General features: G+C 36.4%; 2 protein-coding genes across 2 annotated transcripts in view; one reads left to right on the forward strand and one right to left on the reverse strand.

Annotated features, from left to right (window-relative positions):
- Positions 1 to 5,075: 5,075 nt before the first annotated feature.
- Positions 5,076 to 6,853, forward strand: LOC101893501 (vitellogenin-2). Its single transcript, XM_005190391.4, has 2 exons — positions 5,076 to 5,422; positions 5,491 to 6,853. Exons 1-2 carry the CDS (start codon positions 5,182 to 5,184, stop codon positions 6,570 to 6,572), a joined length of 1,323 nt encoding a protein of 440 aa, XP_005190448.2. The 5' UTR covers positions 5,076 to 5,181; the 3' UTR covers positions 6,573 to 6,853.
- A 6,207-nt stretch (positions 6,854 to 13,060) lies between these two features.
- The window catches only part of LOC101890908 (mucin-2), a 51,736-nt gene continuing 41,820 nt past the window's right edge, over positions 13,061 to 22,976 (reverse strand). The window contains exons 3-5 of the mRNA XM_059128198.1: positions 17,267 to 17,968; positions 16,939 to 17,174; positions 13,061 to 13,270 (exon numbers count right to left, since the gene is read on the reverse strand). Coding sequence (XP_058984181.1) covers positions 13,061 to 13,270; positions 16,939 to 17,174; positions 17,267 to 17,968 — 1,148 coding nt within the window. The remainder of the gene's footprint in view (positions 13,271 to 16,938; positions 17,175 to 17,266; positions 17,969 to 22,976) is intronic.

The following is a 22,976-nucleotide window of genomic DNA, read 5'->3' on the forward strand; positions in this document are numbered from 1 at the left end:
AAAGTTGGTTCGAAATTGTTTATCGACCTGCGTACTACCATGGTACAATGAAGAGAAGGTAGGCCAACTTTGAAAAAATTGCAAGTATAGAGGTCTACCTGTTTGGCTTGTAATGTCAGAATCAGTATCAAAACAATAAAAAAACAAACTTGTTGCATTTATTTTCGATAAATAATTGAAAAACCCGATAATTGAACGAAAGGTCAACACTTCTTTTCAAAATCATGTACTATATATCTCTGAAGGATTATTTCGCTACAAAAACTCTAGATTTTGTCGATGCATACTTTGAAATAAACATTTTGAAAACACCCGAATTTGAATATTTTCTGAGCATTTTTGTTGTTATTGAAAAGAAAACACATACATAAACAAATAAAGAAGCCAAGAAAATAAAAAAATTAAAATCATATGGTATCATAGCCCTACCTTAATATCATTGTACCATGCGTACTACCCTATTTGGTCGCAGTTTTTAGCAACGTAATGTGGACACGTATCGGGATCTCAAGGAATAAGGATTCATTTTGAAATTTAACAAAGCCTTTTCAACGGTGGCCTCAAGTTCTTCCCCAAACAAACTGGAATGTGATCTCGTAAAAAACCAAAAACATCTTACAGAAGAACAGAACAGAATGATTTTCTCCCCAAGCCTCCCAAGGACTTCTTATAGAAGAATGTGCAAAAGAGTCTCTGCACAGAAAAAAGGTCCTCCTATTAATTATTGGAAAGACCAAACGGCCAGCAATAGACGACAATAAGGTCATCTCATGAAAGAGCAGAAGTTCTTCTCAAGTTCCCGTTCTGCATAGAAGACAACAAATTCTTCTGATAGAATAGCAGAATTTCAGAGTTCTCTGATAGTAGATCCGAAGCCCTTCTCTAAAAAGGCCAGAAGGTTTATTCATTGTAGATATATAGCTCTTCTTATAGAAGGCCGGGAGGCCTTCTCATAGAAGATGGTAGGTCTTCTCACAGAATACCTGAGATCTAAAAGCAGACAAAGCCCAATAGAACATCAGAAGTCCACAAAAAATTTTAAAGTCTTCTAATAGAAAATCAGAAGTTATTCTCATAGAAGCCCAGAAAATCTTCTTATACAAGATCATAACGTCTTCTTATAGAAGAAGGACTTTTTATAGCAGACCAGAAGGTCTTCTTATAGGAGACCAGAAGGTCTTCTTATAGGAGACCAGAAGGTCTTCTCATAGAAGACCAGAAGGTCTTCTCATAGAAGACCAGAAGGTCTTCTCATAGAAGACCAGAAGGTCTTCTCATAGAAGACCAGAAGGTCTTCTCATAGAAGACCAGAAGGTCTTCTCATAGAAGACCAGAAGGTCTTCTCATAGAAGACCAGAAGGTCTTCTCATAGAAGACCAGAAGGTCTTCTCATAGAAGACCAGAAGGTCTTCTCATAGAAGACCAGAAGGTCTTCTCATAGAAGACCAGAAGGTCTTCTCATAGAAGACCAGAAGGTCTTCTCATAGAAGACCAGAAGGTCTTCTCATAGAAGACCAGAAGGTCTTCTCATAGAAGATCAGAAGGTCTTCTCATAGAAGACCAGAAGGTCTTCTCATAGAAGACCAGAAGGTCTTCTCATAGAAGACCAGAAGGTCTTCTTATAGAAAACCAGAAGGTCTTCTTATAGAAGATCACGAAGTCTTCTTATAGAAGATCACGAAGTCTTCTTATAGAAGACAAGAAGGTCTTCTTAGAAAACACCAAAAGGACTTCTTATAAAAAACCAGAAAGACTTCTCATAAAAGACCAGCAGAAGACACAGAAGACCAGAAGGTCTTCTCATAGAAGATTAGAAGAAGGCCTTCTTATAGAAGATTAGAAGAAGGTCTTCTTATAGAAGACAAGAAGAAGGTCTTCTTAGAGATGACCAGAAGAAAGTCTTCTGAGAGAAGAACAGAAGAAGGTCTTCTTATAAAGGACCAGAAGTAGGTCTTCTTATAGAAGACCACAAGAAGGTCTTCTCAGAGAAGTCCGGAAGAAGGTCTTCTAAGAGAAGACAGGAAGAAGGTTTTCTTATGGAAAACCAAAAGCAAGACTTTTAAAGCAGTCTTCCTTTAGAAGATGGGAATTGTTTCCATAACATACCAGAAGTTCTTGTCATTTTAGCCTAGAAGCTAGTTTTATTAAAGATAGAATACCACAACTTTATCTCCGACGATCCTTTTAAAAATATTTTTAAAAAATCTTGAGTATTATTTTTTATATTATTATTTAAAACATTTTTTTGGTCTTTTTTAAAATGTTCGCAAATAAATCCCCAAAGTATTTGGAAAATTTTAAATGTGTATAAATGCATATTCAGTGACAATGACCTTGAACTATAATTTAATCTATGTTCCAGTTGCTTCTTATCACAATAGAAACTTGGATTTGGTACCTACAATCTCTATAAGGCAATGACTTTTCATTACATTGTAAGATAGTGACAGATTGGAAATAATGTAAGATAGTAACAGATGTGAAATCGGGGAGAAATATACATTTGAATATATCATATGCACATACTACCAAAAAGAGTGTTCGAAGTTTGAGAGAAATATTAGTACAATTGGATACAAAGGTAGACAGACAAGTAGTACACTGGGTCGGCTTTCGACCATAGGAATATGAAACTCTTGTTTTTTACCGTATGATCTCTTTAGACCGTATGATCTCTATGAGAAGATCATCTGTCCTTATTTGAGAAGATTTTACGCCCTTTTCTAAGAATATAAGAATTTATTACGAAATTTCTTTACCTCCTATATAGGTAAGAATAGAAAGAACCTCCCCCTTCTGTGTCATGATTCCTTTCCCTTCTATGAGAAGAATCTACCCTCTTCTGTTTCCTGATTTTTTTTGTCTTCTATGAGAAAATTATCTGATCCGCTCATATATGAGAACACATTTTACTCTTTTATGATTTGATGATGAGATTTGCTGGTATTCCGTGAGACCTTCTGCTATTCTATGATAATATATGTTGTCCCCTGTCCCGAAAGGTCGCTGTGAGTGAGTAAATTCTCTCTGAAGTCTTAAGGATATTCTACTAGTTTATACGAAGGATAAAAAGTTTACGATAAAAACTCTACTCCGAAAAGAGCATCTACTTTTCTGAAAAAAACTCTTTAATATTCTATGAGAAAACACTCGACTATTCTATGGAAAATCTTTGGAATATTTCTCTGTTCTCCTAAGAGAAGTTTTTTTGCGTTTTTAACTAGGGACTCGCCGCACTTTAATATGATTACTATCTGCCTAATTATGAGAAGTGTAACTGCTTATTCTTTGGGAAGACCCCCAGTTCTCCAAGAGAAGATTTTCTGCTCTTATATAAATAAAATCTCTGTGTGTGCTTTTATGAGAAAACATAATGTAAGATTGCTCTCATCTTTCATGAAAATACTCTCAGCTCTTTTGAAAATATTTTTGGTCTTCTATTTCAGCTTCTCAGCGTATTTATGAGATCCTGTTTTCAAAAGAAGCTCTGCTATTCTAAGGGTCAGCTCTTTATTATCCTACTGTTATATGGCAACCTTATAAATTTCTCTAAGAAGTCTCTCTGTTTTTAGACCCTCAGTCATATGGTTAGAGAGGGTATATATCATTTGATACGGCCAAAACGTGCCTCATCGACGGTTTTTGACCCAAGATCTGGTGTGAAGATGGAATATATCGGTCCACTACTACTGGTACCTCCCCCACAAAGGGTCAAAATGTTGAATATCCATGAAGTTCACATAACGCGAAATTAGCATCCGATTTTATTCAGACTTGACACATCTCAATATTTCTATGAATACTAGATCTGTTATAAAGATGGTAGAAATCGGACCATCTCTTCTGGTACCTGTCACACAAAGGGTCGTAGTTTTGTATAACAAAACGATCATAAGATCCGAAATAAGCATTCGGTTCTCTTCATATTTTAAACATCTCATCATTTCTACTAGTAACACACTATGCTGTGAACATGGAATATATCGGTCCAGTCCTGCTGGTATCTCCCCCACAAAGGCTCAACATTTTGAATATCCATGAAGCTCACAAAATGCGAAATTAACATTTGATTTCATTCAGACTAGGTACATCTCAATACATCCATCAACACAAGTAGTCGATATAGTTCAAACCTGACACGTCACAATATTGATATCATATTTATTTAGATCTGATACGAAATGGACAATATTGGACAATTCTTTCGGAACCTACTCCATAGAGGGTCAACAATTTGATCAATCATAACAGACGTCAAAATATATTTAAATAATCGGGTATAAATGTGTCGGCAGAACCCACTGATACTTTTTAACTTGTTTATATAAAAGTCCTGTGGTTCTCTGTGAAATACATTTTTTCTTTTTTATGCAAAGGTAAAATTGCTCTTTGAGAAGATGTTTTGATTTTTTTGAACGAGTCTCCCTGTCCATCCATTAACACACTATGTACTCCCTTATGAGGAACTCTCTGCCATTTTTGATCAGAGCTTCTGAGAAAAGGATTTTATGAGAAGAGCAAGAAAACTTCCTAATATAACTTAATATATTTTTAAGAATATTTCCAAAACATTGTTGTATTGCAATCAAATGCCTCGAAAATGATAAAAAAAAAATAAATAAAAAATAAAATAAAAAAATACACTTGGCAAATAATTGTTTTCTTCCTTTTGTTTTGCAATTTAAGAAATTTGGAAGTGAAATAAGATCCTACGAAAAAAACGGCGGAAAAATTAAAAAAAAAAAACATAATTTTTAAAATATACTGCCGAAATTAGAGTTCTAGAATTGCAAGCAACTAGAAATGCTGATGCCGCTGATTAACTGGAAGCGGGCTTGGCTTGTTGCATTGCTGACGGCAAATGTTGGTCATTGACCGAGTTTTGCTATTGACAGTGAAACGGGAAGACAGACAACCACTTCTAGACAAATTGTTGCAACGAGAAATGTTTTTTTTTTGTTTTATTATCAAAATGTGACGATTAGTTCTGTCACTATCAGCATTTTTATTCCGTCCGATTGCCATTATGTCAGTAATTTTCGATTTTTCCATTTCAGTATATAATCCGAACAGAAACGGAACAGAAGCACAGTTCACTTTACCCTGAAAGTGATCGAGTGTTCTCTGGTTTCTGGTATTACAGAAGAAGATCCGGTTCGTGTTTTTGTTAATCTCTAGACAATGAATCCTTTGCGTACAGTTTGCCTGATGATGGGCGTCCTGGCCTTGGCTAGTGCCAACAGTGCTGGTCCCCGGCCCATGAGCATGAATTCGAATCGTAATACGATTAAGAATAGCATGAAACCCACCTCATGGATGTCGATTTCGACATTGCAATCGCTGCCCTCGTTGAAGGAAATCAAATTGAAGCAACTGGAAGAGATGTCGGCCTTTGAGGGAGCCGATTTGATCAATCGCTTGTGTAAGTGAACCCAGAAAAACATTTTTAAAATTTCTAATAAAATTTGATTTCTTTTTTTTCCCCCTTAGATCACCTGGCCCAAGCCACCCAGGCCTTGGAGCCCACCTATGCCCCCAGGGCGAGTGAGATCCCAGCCTTCCTTGTAACACCCGATAACCAGAAAATCGAATTCCAATTGAACGAATTGCCACGTGTGGCCCGCGAACAATCACACTGCGGCAAACAGGAGGTTACCGTTTTCATTACCGGCCTCCCCTCGAAATTGGAAAGTGTCAAGGAAGCCACCCGCAGCTTGACCCAGGCCTATATGCAACGTTACAATGATGAGTCCAGCTATTACCAAAACTCTGCCACCAGCAGCAGCAGCAGCCACTACCACCACAACAAGAAGCAACAACGTTCGGACAGTGATGAAGATAATTCCAACCAGAAACCTTCCGGCTGTTTGGTTGTTGTGAAATTCGGTGATACCATTAGCGATTTTGAGGAATACGCCACCGTGGACACCGAAAAGGTTGGCAAGGAAGTCGGTAATGTTTTGGTACAACTTTTGCAAAAGACCAACTGCAATCGCGACAATGTCCATTTGATTGGCTCCAATTTGGGCGCCAACATTGCCGGAGCTGCTGGTCGTCAATACACCAAGGTTACCAATCATCAATTGCGCCGCATCACCGGTTTGGACCCCGTCAAATGCTTTGCCAAGGATCCCGAGACATTGACCGGTTTGGCTCGTGGTGATGCCGAATTCGTTGATGCCATCCACACCACTGCCAACAGCATGGGTACCTCTGCCCGCGCCGCTGATGTTGACTTCTACCCCGAGGGACCCAATGAGGCTGTGCCCGGTGCCGACAACATTGTCGAATCTTCGATGCGTGCTGTCCGCTACTTTGCCGAATCCGTTGTGCCCGGCAATGAGCGTAACTTCCCAGCTGAGAGTGCCCACTCTTTGAACGAATACAAGAGCAGCAACACCTCGGGACGTCGCATCTACATGGGCATCAACACCACCTTCAAGGCTGAGGGTGACTACATGTTGCAGGTGAACACCAAGAGTCCATTCGGTCGCAGCACCCCTGCCCAAAAACAACAAAACGCCCATGGTGTCCACAAGTCGTGGAAAATGTCCTCTCGCGATGAGGAATAAATGGATGGAGAAGAAATCATTCAACTGACCCCGGCAATGTCTAATGGAAACCTGAGAGATAGATGTTTGGAACTGGTTCAACAGTTCGAATCGAACAATTTTTTTTTTTGTAATTTTGAATTTTTCTTTTGTAGTTTTTAAGTTCAATGAATATTGAAAAAAGATCATTGAAATATCAATTATGTGCTGTTTAATTTATATAAGATAGATCCGCTTTTATTAAACAAAAAAATTAGACAAATAATAAGAGAATTGCATATTAAAAAGCAAAATAAAACAAAGAGATTTTTTCTTAATTTTAGGGGAGGGAAAAATCACACTTACAACACAAAAAATAATAACAACGAAAATCCAGCAGATTATCAGAGTAGAGCTTAAAATAGAAGACAAGTGCAACGGCGTTTTGAGAACTTACAGGGTGAAATAAAAAAAAAAACTGCGACAAAGTCAAACGCCATTATTTTTACATTTTTTATACCCTCAGCCATATGGCTACAGAGGGTATATATCATTTGATACGGCCAAAACGTGCCTAGTCGAAATAACGGTTTTAGACCCTAGGTCTCTTTGGACCAAATCCGTTTCAGAACATTTGGAGTCGATCTAGCGATGTCCGTCCGTCTGTCTGTCTGTCTGGCTGGCTGGTGCGCACGATAACTCTCAAAGGGAGTATCCGATTTGGTCCAAATTGGGTACATCGTAATATTTTTGTCAAACTTAGATCTAGTTCGGCGATGGGCAATATCGGTCCACTCCTTCTGGTACCTCCCCCACAAAAGGTCGAAATTTTCAAAAAATATATATTTTGCACAGAATGAGAAAGGATAATCGAAATTTGCTCCAACTTTGCAAATCCTAATATTTGCGTCAGTGCTAGGTCAGGCGTGAAAATGGACAATATCGGTCCACTCCATCAAGTACCTCCCCCATAAATGGTCACAATTTTGAATAATTACAACTCTCATAAAATGTGATGTAAGAGTCCGATTATCTTCAAATTTCACACATCCTAATATTTATATTAACCCAAGGTCTGGTGTTAAGATGAACAATATTGGTCCACTCCTTCTGGTACCTCCCCCACAAAAGGTCGAAATGTTCAAAAAATATATTTTTGCACATAAAGTGAATGGATAATCCGATTCTGCTCCAACTTTGCATATCCTAAAATTTGCGTCAGTACTAGGTCAGGTGTGAAAATGGACAATATCGGTCTACTCCACCAAGTACCTCCCCCACAAATGGTCAAAATTTCGAATAATTACTATCTCATTAAATGTGATGTAAAAGTCCGATTGTCTTCAAATTTCACACATTTTAATATTTGTATTAACCCATGGTCTGGTGTGTAGGGTGAATACATCGGTCCACTCCTTCTGGTACCTCCCCCACAAAATATTGAAATTTTGAGTACCCATGAAGCTCATAAAAGGCCAAATTAACATCCGATTCCATTTAGACTTGGCACATCTGTCGCAATATTTATATCATATTGTTGGGTCCGATAGGAAATGGGCAATATTGGCCCATTCCTTCAGGACCTGCTCCATAGAGGGTCAAACGTTTGAATAATCTTAACACTAGTCAAAATATATTTAAATAATCGAACATAGGCTAAGGGTATATATCTGGCGTCAATACCGACTGATACTTTTTAACTTGTTTTTTTTTTTTTAATTTTAATTGAATGAAAGCAAACAATGTCGGAAATAGCATCAAATTTTAGAATAAGTTTAGATTTGTTCGAATTGGTCACCTTTGGCTCGAATGTGGCCTTCAATGAAACCGTCACACGCTGCCCGAATGTTGCTCGCGGTATTTTGGCCCATTCCCGGCAAAGCGTTTGCTTGAGGTGATCGACACTTTGGTATTTTTTAGTGCCAACCTTGCTTTCCAAAATACGCCAGACACAATAGTCCAACGGATTGGTATCCGTATATTTTTGTGGCCATTGTGCGCTGGAAATGAAGCGAGGAACCTCATTTTGTAGCCATTCATGGGTGGGGCGTGCTGAGGGCGATGGTGCTGAGTTCTGTTGGAGTGTCCAAGGTCAGCGGCCAAAATGTTTGCATGTCCAAGGCTAATACGCCCTCCAGAATATTTTCGCGATAATATATTGAGCATTTATTCTGATGCCACGGTCGATTAATACGAATAGAGAACGACCATCACTGTTATGGCGGCCCACACCATAACCATGGCCGGCGCTTGAGTTCTGGTGGCTAACCGAAGGTGCACATTTTCAGCTGACCTCTTTGGCAAGTAAACACGATCATTTTGTTTGTTTACAAACTGCTGGACAACAAATGTTTTCTCATCGGAGAAAACCAAATTCGGCAGTTCACCACTTTCGGCCAATCGAAGCAACTCTTTAGCTCTTTTGAGTCTATTTTCTTTCTGTTGCGGTGTAAGCGGTGTACGAAGCACAAAAGATTTATTCACATTTAAATGCTGGAGTGCTCCAAAGAGGAAAGGAACTCACACTATCGCGCTTGAAATCCATCACGAATAACTTTTTTTCTGGAAAATTCTCACCAAAATGTTTTGTACGCTATATTCCATTTTCAAACCTGTAGTGGGATTCTCTAACTCATTTATTGAATTACCGACAAAAATCGGTAACTTTCAGATGCAAAATTTTGTTATAAAAAACAAATAAAAGTTGACAACATTGGTATCTTTCGGTAGGTCATAGCGACGATTTTCATTTCGTAGTTAGCTTACTGAAAATTTTCGTTAATTACTGAAATTATAAGCATTTGAATTTTACCGATTTTTTTCCGTAACTCAGAAAATGATTTACAGAATTCCACTACTGACCTTGGGTTAATAAAAATATAGTGTTTTGTGTAATTTGAAGACAATCGAAGTCTTACATCCCATTTTGTGAGACTTATAATTATTCAAAATTTTGACCCTTTGTGGGGAAGGTACCAGAAGGAGTGGACTGATATATCCCATCTTCACACCAGACCTTGTGTTAGTAGAAGTATTGCGATATGTGAAATATGAAGAGAACCGGATGTTTGTTTCGGATTTTTTATGGTTTTTGTTATTCAAAACTTTTACCCTTTGTGGTGGAGGTACCAGAAGGAATGGTTTTATCTCTCTGCACCTTTATAACAGATCTTGTGTTGATACAAATATTGAGATGTGCCAAGTCTGAATGAAATAGGATGTTATTTTCCCGTGTTATAAGTTTCATGGATATCCAAAATGTTGGTGGAGGTACTAGAAGGACTGGATCCATAGCACTGATTTTCTGTGCAGAAAATATATTTTTTGAAAGTTTCGACCTTTTGTGGAGGATGTACCAGAAGGAGTGAACCGATATTGCCCATCTCCGAACTCGATCTAAGTTTGATAATAATATCGCGATGTACTCCCTTCGAGAGTTATCATGTGCACCTGCCAGACAGACGGACATAGCTAGATCGACTCCAAATGTCCAGAAACGGATTTGGTCCAAAGAGACCTAGGGTCTAAAACCGTTATTTCGACTAGGCACGTTTAGGCCGTATCAAATTATATATACCCTCTCTAACCTTATGGTTGAGGATGTAAATATTGGTGGTGGATTCATTGTGCAGTGGTGTTACTAATATCCTCCTCGGTAAGCTTCAAAATGAGCAATTTTTAAGATCTTTTACACCAAAGTAAACGTTTTCCTATTATTCTTTCCGAAAAAGAAAAACTCTTCAAAACCTTGAAATTCGGTGAATTTAGGACGATGTATGGGCTTTTGAGTAAAACAATGATGCCTAACACGAACTGTTGGAATGAATCAAAAATTTTGAGGTGGAATTTTCGCTGATGAAGTAGCGGGCACTTCTATCGAAATTTAGAATATTTTGATTTCTTTTTTTTCAGTTTTTGTTTTATACCCTCCACCATCGTTAACTTTGTCATTCCGTTTGTAACTCGTCGAAATATTCATAATAGACCCTACAAAGTATATATATTCTGGATCAGCGTAAAATTCTAAGACGATCTAGTGATGTCCGTCTGTCTGTCTTTAGTAATTACGCTATCTTTCGAACGAATTGAGATAGAAGGTAACATTTTGCATACATGCATAGTTAACCAGTAGGCAGGTTAAGTTCGTTAATGGGTCATGTCGGTCCACGTTTTGGTATAGCCCCCATATAACGGTACCTCCCGATATTCCGTATTTTGAAGATTTCAGCAACATTATTTACCGCAATTATTTATAATTTCGTATTTGAAGTTGGTAATGGGTACTACAGCCCATGACAAAAATTTTTGTCCAAATCTTCGTATAACCTCCATATAACGGTACCTTCGATATTCGGTATTTTCAGCAATATTATTCACCGGAATCGTTTCAAATTTCGTACTGGAAGATCCTAATGGGTACTACAACCTATGGTAAAAAATGTTGTATGTAGGTTCAGATCTTCGTATAACCACCAAATAACGGTATCTCCCGATATTTGGTATTTTCACGATTTTAGCGACATTATTTACCGGAATTATTTAAAATTTGGTATTTGAAGTTCGTAATGGGTACTACAGCCTATGACAAAACTTTTTGTATGCCGGTCAAAGTCTTCGTATAACCCACATATAACGGTACCTCCGGATATTCGGTATTTTGATGATTTCAGCAACATTTTTAACCGGCATCGTTTCAATTTTCGACATTATTTATCAGAATTATTTCAAATTTCGCATTTGAAGTTCGTAATGGGTGCTACAACCTATGACAAAAATTTTCGAATGCAAGTCCACGTCTTCGTATACTCCCTATTTAGCGGTTTTCAATTAAGTGGTAGTTTACGGATTTTTTTTTTTTTGAAAAATTTCAAGTTCCGTTCAAATGGTGGAGCGTATTAAAAGTTTCGCCCGGCCGAACTTAGTTGCTTTTTTACTTGTTTTACATTTTTTTTCTACTTACTTTTAAAGATGAACTTATTTGAATTTTCCATGCCTTAATAAATGACACTCATTAAATATTTTTATTTGAGTATTTTTTATTTATTTATATATTTTTTTGTTTTTTTTGTAATTCTTAATTATTCAATTGATGTTTTAAATATAAGAAATATGAATGGATGGCTCTCAATTGTATATTTATGCATGTATATGAATGGGGGAAAATATACACAAAATAAAGTCAAATATAAATTTCGAATTTCATGAATATTTTCAATTTTATAGAAGTGGAATATGTCAAAATAAATAGTCCAGTTTATTAACTAGAGACACTAAGTCAGGAGATTTCAGAAATTATTTAGAGAAACCATTTTGATTATGAGAGATGAGGGAGAGAGAGGGAGTGAGAAAGAGATGGGAAGGGAAGAGAATATAAACTATTTTGTTTGAGGATCTAAGTTCTCAGCCAGGGATGGAAGTTTCACTGCTGGATACAAAGAAGCAATGAGAAGACTTATTTCACAGAATTTTTGTTAGCGCAATAATCAAAGGGATAAAAAAGGGTTAACAAATTAATGAATTATTTGAAGTTTCGGATTGAAAAACAACTAATTTTATGACTGATGACAGCTGTGCTTTGATCCGGCTTTAGGTTGGAACGAAGAAGTAGTTGAATTTTCCATCTCTTTTGTCATTTATTTCATTTCCCGTTTGGGATGCTTTTCAAATTTTCTCCCAAAGTTTAAAATGGTTCTTTTATCCCCTACTTTTTCTGCCTGGTTTGTGTCTCTGCTAATTAAGCTCAGAGTTTATTTGAACAAATTCCAGAGGAAAACTTTAATTTACTTAATAAATATACATATCTGGAAGGACTTTAACATAAAACTCTTATAAATATCTTAAAAACTATAAGAGGAAAATGAAGAAAAAAATAAAAACAATAAAATTAAAAGATAAATTAAATAAAGACAAATCACATGAATAAGAAAAAACGGGAGGGAATAAAAGAAAGAATTAAAGAAAATCAAATCTTAAAAAAAAGTGTGGCAAAAAATATTCGAAATTTCAATTCAATGACATGAATTCAGTCAGTTTTCGTTTTTGTATCTTATGAATCATTACAATAAATTCAATTAATGATGATGGTGGAGATGATGTTGTCCTGGGTGTGATGTCCTGTTGCATCATCGCTTTTTGTGATAGTTTTTTTTTTGTGGCATAAATTTTCCTCGGAAATGAAAAACAGGACCTTCAAGTTTCGCTTTGCAAAGAAAACGAGTTATAGAAATAAACTACAGCAACATTATCTGATGTTGGGAGAGATTGAGAATGGAGAGCATGGTAGCTGTCAAAAAAGGACAAGAATGCCGGTCTCTCATTCCATGGAGGAAATGTTGTTCATTTAATATTTGTTGGCAGTCCGACCAGCATTTTCAAGTTTGATGGTTGTTGGTTACTCCTTTCACATTGTGGTTGTTTGTTGTTGATTCTTTTTCTACGACTGCCACTGCTGCTGCTACTTCGTTTACTAAATGACATTGAGTTGTTGTGTGTCTATGTGCGTGTATGAGTAGTTGTTGCTAGTCCTCTCTCTATTCATTGCATCCCAGGCCAGCTGCCCAATTGCACATGCCACCCACCGGATCATAGCTGAGACCCTTAGGGCAGGTATATTCCCAGCCCACAACACCGCCCGTCTCGAATTTGGCACAGGATATAAATTTGCGACACGACAGTGGATGCGGGAAGTTACCTTGATCCAGACATTCAATTAAGCCCCCACCGTGCAGAATCACTTTGAGCTGAAAAATGTGAATATATTATTTGTAGGGAGAGAAAGAGAGAGAGAGAAAAAAAAAGAGAATTGGTAAACGGGTTGGATTAAATGTTCAAATATTATCAATAAAATAGGTATGGAATAAAATTCATTTTTATGTAAATTAAATTAAATAAATTGAAATTGCCAGTAGGCAATCAGCGATGTGATGGCAAACATTTTGCCCCTCAATTGATTGTTGGAATTGAGGGGGAAATTTATGGGAAATGCCAATTTAAGTTCAGGATTGATTTGGCATTTCAGGATTAAAGGGAGAATTAACTCCTTGGGGACTTATAGAAGCAATAATTGTGAAATTGTTAAGGACTTTTCTGGAAGGATTTTTAAAGCTATAATCGGAATGTTTTGAGAATATTTTTAGAAGGACTATTAATAGGGGATTTTTTAAAAATATTTTAGAAGTTTTATGAAAACAAAAACTGTGGGGTTTTGAGAATATTTTTAGAAGGATTTTTGGAACTATAACCAGGTTTTTTTTTTAAATTTTTTATAAGATTTTTGAAAGCAATAATTGAAGATTTTTTAGAATATTCTTAAAGGACTATTAAAGTAATAATCTGGTTTTTTAATGAATGTTATTAGACGACTTATGAAAGCAGTAATCGTGGAGTATTTAAAAATATATTTAAAAATGACTTTTTTAAGGGATATGTTTTGAATATTTTTAAAGGACTGTTAAAGCAGTAATCGTGGAGTTTTTAAAAATATTTTAAAAAGGACTTCTTTGAGGATATTTTTTGAAGGACTATCAAGGCAATAATCAGGGATTTTTAAGAATTTATTTTGAAGGACTATTGAAGCTATAATTTTTTTAAAGAAATAATCATGGATTTTTTTTAAGTATTTTTAGAATTACAATGAAAGCAATAATCAAAGATTTTTTTAAGACTCCAAAAAGGCTATCAATGCAAAAATCGTCTATTTTTAAAGAATATTTTTTGAAAGACTATCATAGCAAAAATGACGGATTTTAGGAATATTTTATTGAAAGAACTATATAAGCTATTAAAACAATAATTCTTAATTTTTAATAATATTTTTGGAAAAAATTATACGAATATTTTCCAAAGGATTAACAAGTCAGTAATGAGGAATATTTTTAGAAGGACTACTAAAGCAGTGCTCGTGGATTTTTAAGAATATTTAAAAGGGTTTTTGAAAGCAATAATCATGAATTTTTTAATATAATTTCGAATGACTATTCAAACAGTAATCGGGAATGTTTTAGGAATATTTTAGAAGGACTATTTAATATATAAACGGGAGTTTCAACAATATTTTAAGAAGGACAATCAATGCAGTAGTCGAGACATTTTTAAATCAAGATTTTTTTTTACTTTTGAAGTAGATTTTTTGAAGGTTTGTCACAACAATCACCGGAGATTTTTAAAACATTTTTTAAGGACTTCGAAGCAATAATTTTGAATTATTTAGAAAAGATTACTTAATGAAAGATTATTTAATGAATAATGGAGGATTTTTTTAGAGATATTTAGAACGACTATTAAAGCAATAATCCTGGAGTTTGAAAAAAATTCCAACGAAAGCATGGGTTTTTATTCTCTATTCTTTATTTAGAAGATTATTTACCTTCTTCCAGGAGAGAAAAAGCGTATGTCAGTAGATATATTGATGAGATCTTCCCGGAAATAGTCATAAGATCTTTTAGAATCACCCTACTTAAAAATTTTAGAGGCGGTTTTGTAAATGTGTAGTATAATTGTTCTAAATTTAGTATTGGGTGAAAGTATGTAATCCTGAAATTTGATATGGATGTCACTGTTGGTGTCGGAGCAGCTGGTTTTGAAAAAGAATCAATAGTTGTACGAAAAGTACTAAATAGTACTAAATTTGTTATTGGATAAGGAATAGAGCTGTAATCACGAAATTTGACATGGATGTCACTGTTGGTGTCTATGGCTAAGAGAAGGAACTGTCTATGGCTAAGAGAAGGAATTTGCACTGCAATTGTACTAAATGGTGCTATTTGGCAATGGGGGGAAGTAGAAAGACAGAGAAATTTGATGTTGGTCGATTGTAAAATGGTTTTGTATACCCTCAGCCAGAAGGTATAGAGAAGGACCAAATCCGTTTCAGGACATTTGGAGTCGATCTAACGATGTCCTTCTGTCCGTCCGTCCGTCTAACTGGTCCACATCTAGATTTGGTCCAAACTTGGTACATATTTAATATTATTCTCAAACCTAGATCGAGTTCGGGGATGGACAATAACTCCTTCTGGTACCTCCCCCACTTAGGGTTTAAGATTTAAAAAAAACAAAACGCTCAAAGAAAGCGAAATAAGCAGTCGGTTCTGTTCAAATTACACACATCCAAATATATTTGCTATCGCAACCCCTTCTGGTACCTCACTCACAAAGGGTCACAAATTCCAATACTTATCTGTGGCACCTCATGCATATTTCCACATATTCCAAAAGTTTGCAGATATCTCATGTAAAGTATAGGAAGTAGTCGATATAATCCAAATCTGGCACGTTGTAATATTTATATCAGTCTTAGGTCAGATACGAAATGGTCAACATGGACCAACTGCTTCGGAACCTCTCCCATAAAAAGTCAACAGTTTCAATATTCATAACTCAAGGCTGGGGGTATAAATCTGTGGGTAAAACCGACTGATACTATTTTACTTGTCTCTTTTAATATCCAAAATTCGAATATTTCAAAAATTCCCTGCAAAAAGGGACATGTTCCTAAATTTTGTAGTGGGTCAGATATGTAGTCCCAGGGATTGTTCAAGTTCATTTACAAGTTTTCGCTTTAAGAAATTTTCAGATAATTGTATTATATAATTGCAAATAAGGAACATCGGACTCATAGAGGTATAACTGTTGTCATAACTTATACGCCACCGTCATTGGGCTAAGAAAGATATTTCCCGTACTTCTGGGAGCACCAAAAGAGAGCTGCTGATTCTCACCACACTTTTTCTCTTTTTATATGTCCACCCTTTTTTTTATTTTAATAAACCTAAATTCCCATCAAGCAAGGACATGTTTCTAAATTTTATTCGTTGGCCTGATATTTAGTTTCAGGGATTGATAAATGTATTTTTGCTGACAATTATTATTATTATTATTATTATTATTATTATTATTATTATTATTATTATTATTATTATTATTATTATTATTATTATTATTATTATTATTATTATTATTATTATAATTATTATTATTATTATTATAATAAATCAGATAATTGCTTTACAGGACATGAGACTTTTGGACATATAGGAATACTGGACGTATGAGTGTTGTCATTACTTATACGCAACCATTTAGAAAGATATATTTACTTCATTATCCCTTCCTTCTTTGAGGATATAGTCGATTTTTATAGGATTTCCTGTGCATAAAAATTTTTCATGTGCCATAACAGTGGCCCTAGAGATTGTTAAAGATCCCATTTGCTATAAAATGAAATTCTGCTAAATATGCAATTTCAAGCCATTAATGAAGGTCCTTCTCTTTTTCTCAACATCCTTACATCCTCAATACCTTTATTGCACTCAAGTTTATTGACTTGAATTACCCTAACCCTTCTTAATATTCATTTCAATTGCACAGACATTTACAAATTCAACTCCACTTCACTCCTTCAACTCACCTGCTGATTTTTACGATTCCCCACCACTCGAGAGTCATCATCATCGTAATAGTCATAATCGTAGCTGGTACGTTCCGACGACGTTTTCGAAACGGCCTTCGTGTCATAGCTATTGGGTCGATTAAAAGGCTCTTGATATTTGTGCGGCCTACGGTTACTGCCTACTTTTTGGCTATCCGATGTGGAAATGGGTGTTGGCTTTGATGGTTTCTGTTGCTGTTTGACTATCAATTTGCCTGGAGCGAGGGAGGGATAGATGGACAAAATCACAAATTAATTCAAATGAAAATTGATTAAACTTCCGTAGAATAATTGTTGGCTGACTTACGTTTTTTGAGCAAGGGTTTTGGCGATGTGGCCGTGCTGGGGGTGGTGCTGGAGAGATATCTCGATGTTGGCCGCAGCGTTGATGTGGTACTCGAGGCTCTAATTGAACCTCGGCCGCCACCACCTGCTGTGCCATCCATTCGCCTGGTTATGACATCCTCCAAATTATAATTTGTCTGTTGCTGTTGTTGCTGTTGATGATGTGACTGGTCCCCCCGGTAGTTGTAGATTTGTTGATTACTCTCTAGTTGTTGCTGCTGCTGCTGATGTTGTAAAAATCGTGATGTTGGATCCCGTGAGGTTGTTGACTGGGCCGTTGGCTTTTGTACGTTGTTTATCAAACGGGTGGTGGCCAATGCCACTCCAACGCCACGCCGCTCATCATCTTCATCTTCGTCGTCGTTGTGGAGGCGGCCATTAATTTGATTGAATAGACTTGTATGAATGCTGGACTTGGCCACTTGATCGGTGTCCTCGTCGTTGTCTAAACTATCGAAATAGATGGTCGTGAGTGGAGCGTCTGTGGTAACAGTTACACCACCAGTCGTTGGACGTATTGTGGTGCCGGCCTTTAGCCGTGTTGGCAACAATGTTCTAACGTTAAAGGGTGGCAGGGTTGTCGATGGCCCCGTAGTCGTAGTGGTGGTTGTCAAACTGAAACGTCTCTTGAATAGAGGGTTCTGTGTACGTGGTTGATCTGATCCTAGAATAACGGTTAGAGAAGGGAAATAACAACATGTGTCAGTTATATGAATTGAAAACAATTAAAAATAAAAATTGAATGAAAAAAAACGACATGGATTTAGTTTTCATCAAAAAATCTATGGGGAAAAAAATATTGGAGTCATAAAACATTTTGTAAATGTCAAAAGCACATATAACTATGAAAAAATGGCCATGTAAATCTATGGACATTTATGCTACCACAATAGCATTACATTTGTATTTCTAGGTAGAATGCAAAATGAACTAAGTCTGGAAATTTCATAAAATGCCCTTCAAGTTTCTTGGTTATATTTTTCGAGCTTTTGTGGAATGGAATTAAAAAGCCTTGAGTTATGATTATTCAAACACTTGAACCGAAGCAGTTGACCAATATTGTCCAATTCGAATTTGACCTACGTCTGATATAAATATTACAAAGTGCCAGATTAGGACTATATCGTCTACTCCCTATACTTTATATGAGATATGTGCAAATTTTTGGAAAATGCGGAAATATCGGTCCGAAATATTCCACTTCATCTAACACAAATAAAAATATTGGTATGTGTAAAATTTAATGGAAATCGAACACTTGGAAAATCGAATGCCATAACTTTTACATTTTTTTTTTAAATTTATTGAATGAAAAAATGTCGGAAATAGCATCAAATTTTAGAATAAGTTTAGATTTTTTCGAATTGGTCACATTTTGCACGAATTATGGCCAATGAAACCGTCACAAGCTGCCCGAATGTTGCTCTTCGGTATTTTGGCCCATTCTCGGCGAAGCGCTTGCTTGAGGGGATCGACACTTTGGTATTTTTTAGTGACAACCTTGCTTTCTCCAAACACAATAGTACAACAGATTGGTATCCGGAGATTTTGGTGGCCAATGTGCGTTGGAATTGAAGCGAGGAATCTCATTTTGTATCTATTGTTGGGTGGCGCGTGCTGAGTGCGAATTCCTTTGGAATGTCCAGGGTTAGCAGCCAAAATGTTTGCGTGCCCAAGGGTTTAATACACACTTCAGAATATTTTCGCGATTTATTCTAATGCCACGGTCGATTAATACGAGCGGAGAGCGAACATTGGCTGTTATGGCGGCCCATACCTATCACTATGGACGGCGCTTGAGTTCTGGTGACCAACCGAAGGTGCACATTTTCAGCTGACCTCTTTGACAAGTAAACACGATCAGCTTTATTGTTTACAAACTGCTGGACAACGAATTCGGCAGTTCACAACTTTCGGCCAAGCGAAGCAACTCTTTAGCTCTTTTGAGTCTTTCTTTTCTTTCTGTTGCGGTGTAAGTTCTTGCACTTTTTGGAATTTCAATGGCTTTACCCCGAGCTCATTTTTCAATATTTGCCGAATGGAATATTACGATATGTTCAGCTCACAAGCCATTTTTCAGCCACTGCGACGCGGTTTTCGATCAAGTCGCTTCTTTACTTTTCGAACTATTTCTGCTGATGTTGCTGTTTTCTTCCGTCCACTTCCTTGACGTCTGGCTACGCTACCAGAATCACGGTAACGAGCGGTGGTACGAGACACAACAGATTTATTCACATTTAATGGGATGTGTGAAATATGAGGAGAGCCGGATGCTTTTTTCGGATTTTATAATTGTTTTGGTTGTTCAAAACTTTGACGCTTTGTGGGGCAGGTACCAAAAGGAATCGTCCGATCTCTACCATTTTAATAACAGATTTTTATAACAAAGGGATGTACCAAGTCTGAATGGAATCGGATGTTAATTTCGCGTTTTATGAGCTTCATGGATATTCAAAATTCTGACCCTTTGTGGGGGAGGTACCAGAAGGAGTATACCGATATGTCCCATCTTCACAGCAGATCGTGTGTTGGTAGAAATAATGGGATTTGTGAAATATTAAGAGAACTGGATGCTTATTTCGGATTTTATTATCGTTTTGGTTATTCAAAACTTTGACCCATTGTGGGGGAGGTACCAGAAGAAATGGTCCGATCTCTACCATTTTTATAACAGATTTTGTGTTGATGAAAATATTCAGATGTACCAAGTCTGAATGGAATCGAATGCTAATTTCGGGTTTTATGAGCTTTATGGATATTCAAAATTTTTACCCGTAGTAGGGGAGGTACCAAAAGGAACGGACCGATATATTCCATCTTCACACCAGACCTTGGTTTAGTAAAGATATTGTGATGTGTGTAATTTGAAGACAATCGGACTCTTACATCACATTTTAAAGGAGTTGTAATTATTCAAGATTTCGACCCTTTGTGTGGGAGGTACTTGATGGAGAGAACCAATATTGTCCATTTTCGCACCTGATATAGCTCTGATACAATTTTTAGGATTTGCAAAGTTTTTGCCAAATCGGATTATCATTTCCCTTTCCGTGCAGAAAATTATTTTATTTAAAAATGTTGACCTTTTTTGGGGGATGTACCAGAAGGAGTGGACCGATATTGCCCATCTTGGAACTCTAAGTAAGTTTGAAAATAATATTACGGTGTACCAAGTTTTGACGAAATCGGATGCTCCTTTCGAGAGTTATTGTGCGCATCAGCCAGCCAGATGGACGAAATTCGCTAGATAGACTCCAAATGTCCTAAAACGGATTTGTTTTAAAGAGACCTCTAAAACCGTTATTTCGATGAGGCACGTTTTGGCCGTTTTGGATGTGGTTCACAGAAATCACGTTTTGGCCGTATCAAATGTGCTTTGTCTTTGCCTAGCTATATCTCTGAGGGTATAATGAGAACAGAATTTACGTTTCTCATCTGATTTTTTTATACTCCAAACTTCTCTTTTCCACCATTGTTAGTAAATCCATTTTGCATTCCCATACACACATTCCCCACACACATCATATCGATTGCATGTTAGTCTAACCAATTGCTTTGTTTGCACACATTCAATTCTACACAAAGTAGCAGCAGCACTGGGACAGAGAGCGAGAGATGTCATCAAAGATGCACACAACCATTTTCAAGATGAGCATTTTAATTGCTTTTCACTTTGGCATTTAAAGTTTGCCTTTAGCGAGCGTTTGTCTGATTGTGACTGTTGTGACTCTGGCTCGGATGATGATGATGTCGATGATGCCATTTACTAGTCTTCTTCGTTGTTGCTGTTGTGGGGCTGGCGGTGGTGAACAAGTACCCCTTACATGGTAATTGTAGAGTTTATGTTGTTGTTTTTTTACATTGCCAGTTTGCAACAGCTTGAACACATAATTGTGGCGAAAAATGTTGCCATCATCAGTGTCTTCTTCTTCATCGTGGTTTGGATTGCCTGCTCACTGACTTTGCAACATAATTACATCAATGGAGACATAGATGCCATTTGTTTGCATTTTTTTGTGAAACGACACAATAACTTTTTGTCTTGAATTGCATGAATAATGGTTTAAAGTGAATTGTAGATTTTGTAATGAAATTAAATGTTAAGTAAATTAAATAAAATATAATTTTCCAAAATTATGGAATAAAATTTAAATTATAATTAATTTAATATTCTAGTGTACCCTCCGGCGTATAACTATTGTTGGCACTCATACGCCCTATTATGGCGAAAAGAATAAAATTATTATATATTTTATAACATTTAGGATAATTAACAATTTGTGTTATATAAAAGTAATTAGAAAGTACAGTTGTTTCTCAGTCTGGTCTTTAATTACAATTACAACAAGTTAAAAAGCAGTAAGTTCGACCGGGACGAAATTTTAAATACCCTCTACCATTTGGAACGAATTTGGAAAATTTCAAAAAATTAAATCCATTAAAAATTCTGTTAAAATTTTAAAAATACCGAATATAGCCGTTATATTGGGGTCTATACAACGTGGACCTACATAGGCATTGTTTGTTAAAAACCATTAACCATATTATAAAGTGGTATAAAGTAGCATCTTCAAAATACCGTAAATAGGAAGGTACAGTTATATAGGAGCAATACGAAGACCTGGACCTGCATAGACAATTTTTTGTCACAGGCTGTAGCATCCATTACGAACTTCAAATACGATATTTCAAACAATTTCGGTGAGTATTGTACCTGTAATCATCAAAATACCGAATATTGGGAGGTATCGTTATAGGGGGGCTATACGAAGACCTGGACCTGCATAGACAATTTTCTGTCACAGGCTGTAGCATCCATTACGAACTTCAAATGCCAAATTTGAAACAATTTCGGTGAATAATGTCGCTAAAATCATCAAAATACCGAATATAGGGAGGTACCGTTATATGGGGGCTATACGAAGACGTGAACCGGCACAGACAATTTTCTGTCCTAGGCTGAAGCATCCGTTAGGAACTTCAAGTACCAAATTTGAAATAATTCCGGTGAATAATATCGCTAAAATCATCAAAATACTGCATATTGGGAGGCACCGTTATATGTTGGCTATATGAAAACGTGGACCTACATGACCCATTTACGAAACTCTGAAAGTTTTGTCTACATTCCACCATGCTCTAACCTCTGATTTAATTCAAATAACACAAATTCGTCACTTTTTACTGTAAAACTCTGATTTCCACAATAGAAATTCTTCAGTTAATTGGTTCATATTTTTATGCCCTCCATCACAAAATGGATATGGGTCTGCTCCAGAACTGTAAGAATGTGAAACTTTTGTAAAACTGATTTTCACTTTATTATATCAAAAAAAATTGTAAAATTTGTATCTTCTGGTAGGTTTTGGAAGAGAGTGAATGTGTACACATATTTTTGATCAACCTGAAAATCTACACCAACTTTGCGAGTACAGTCGTTCTTTATAATTTTCACGATCGATTCATCTAAAACTTTTTTATACCTTCAGCCACATGAATAGAGAGGATGTATATCACAACGTGTCTCATCGAAATAAAACGATTTTAGACCCTAGGTCTCTTTTGACCAAATCCGTTTCAGGACATTTGGAGTCGATGGAGTCGGAATATCCCATTTGGCCCAAATATCTATTCAATCCTTCTGGTACCTTCCCCTCAAAAGATCAAAATTT

The sequence above is a fragment of the Musca domestica genome, unplaced genomic scaffold (genome assembly GCF_030504385.1).
Source record: "Musca domestica strain aabys unplaced genomic scaffold, Musca_domestica.polishedcontigs.V.1.1 104, whole genome shotgun sequence".
Classification (NCBI taxonomy): domain Eukaryota; kingdom Metazoa; phylum Arthropoda; class Insecta; order Diptera; family Muscidae; genus Musca; species Musca domestica.

Bases quoted from the DNA above. Each gene is read 5' to 3' on its own strand.
- LOC101893501 (XM_005190391.4), top strand. From the start codon at position 5,182: ATGAATCCTTTGCGTACAGTTTGCCTGATGATGGGCGTCCTGGCCTTG. The intron at 5,423-5,490 runs GTAAGTGAACCC...TTTCCCCCTTAG, and splicing joins CGATTTGATCAATCGCTTGT to ATCACCTGGCCCAAGCCACC.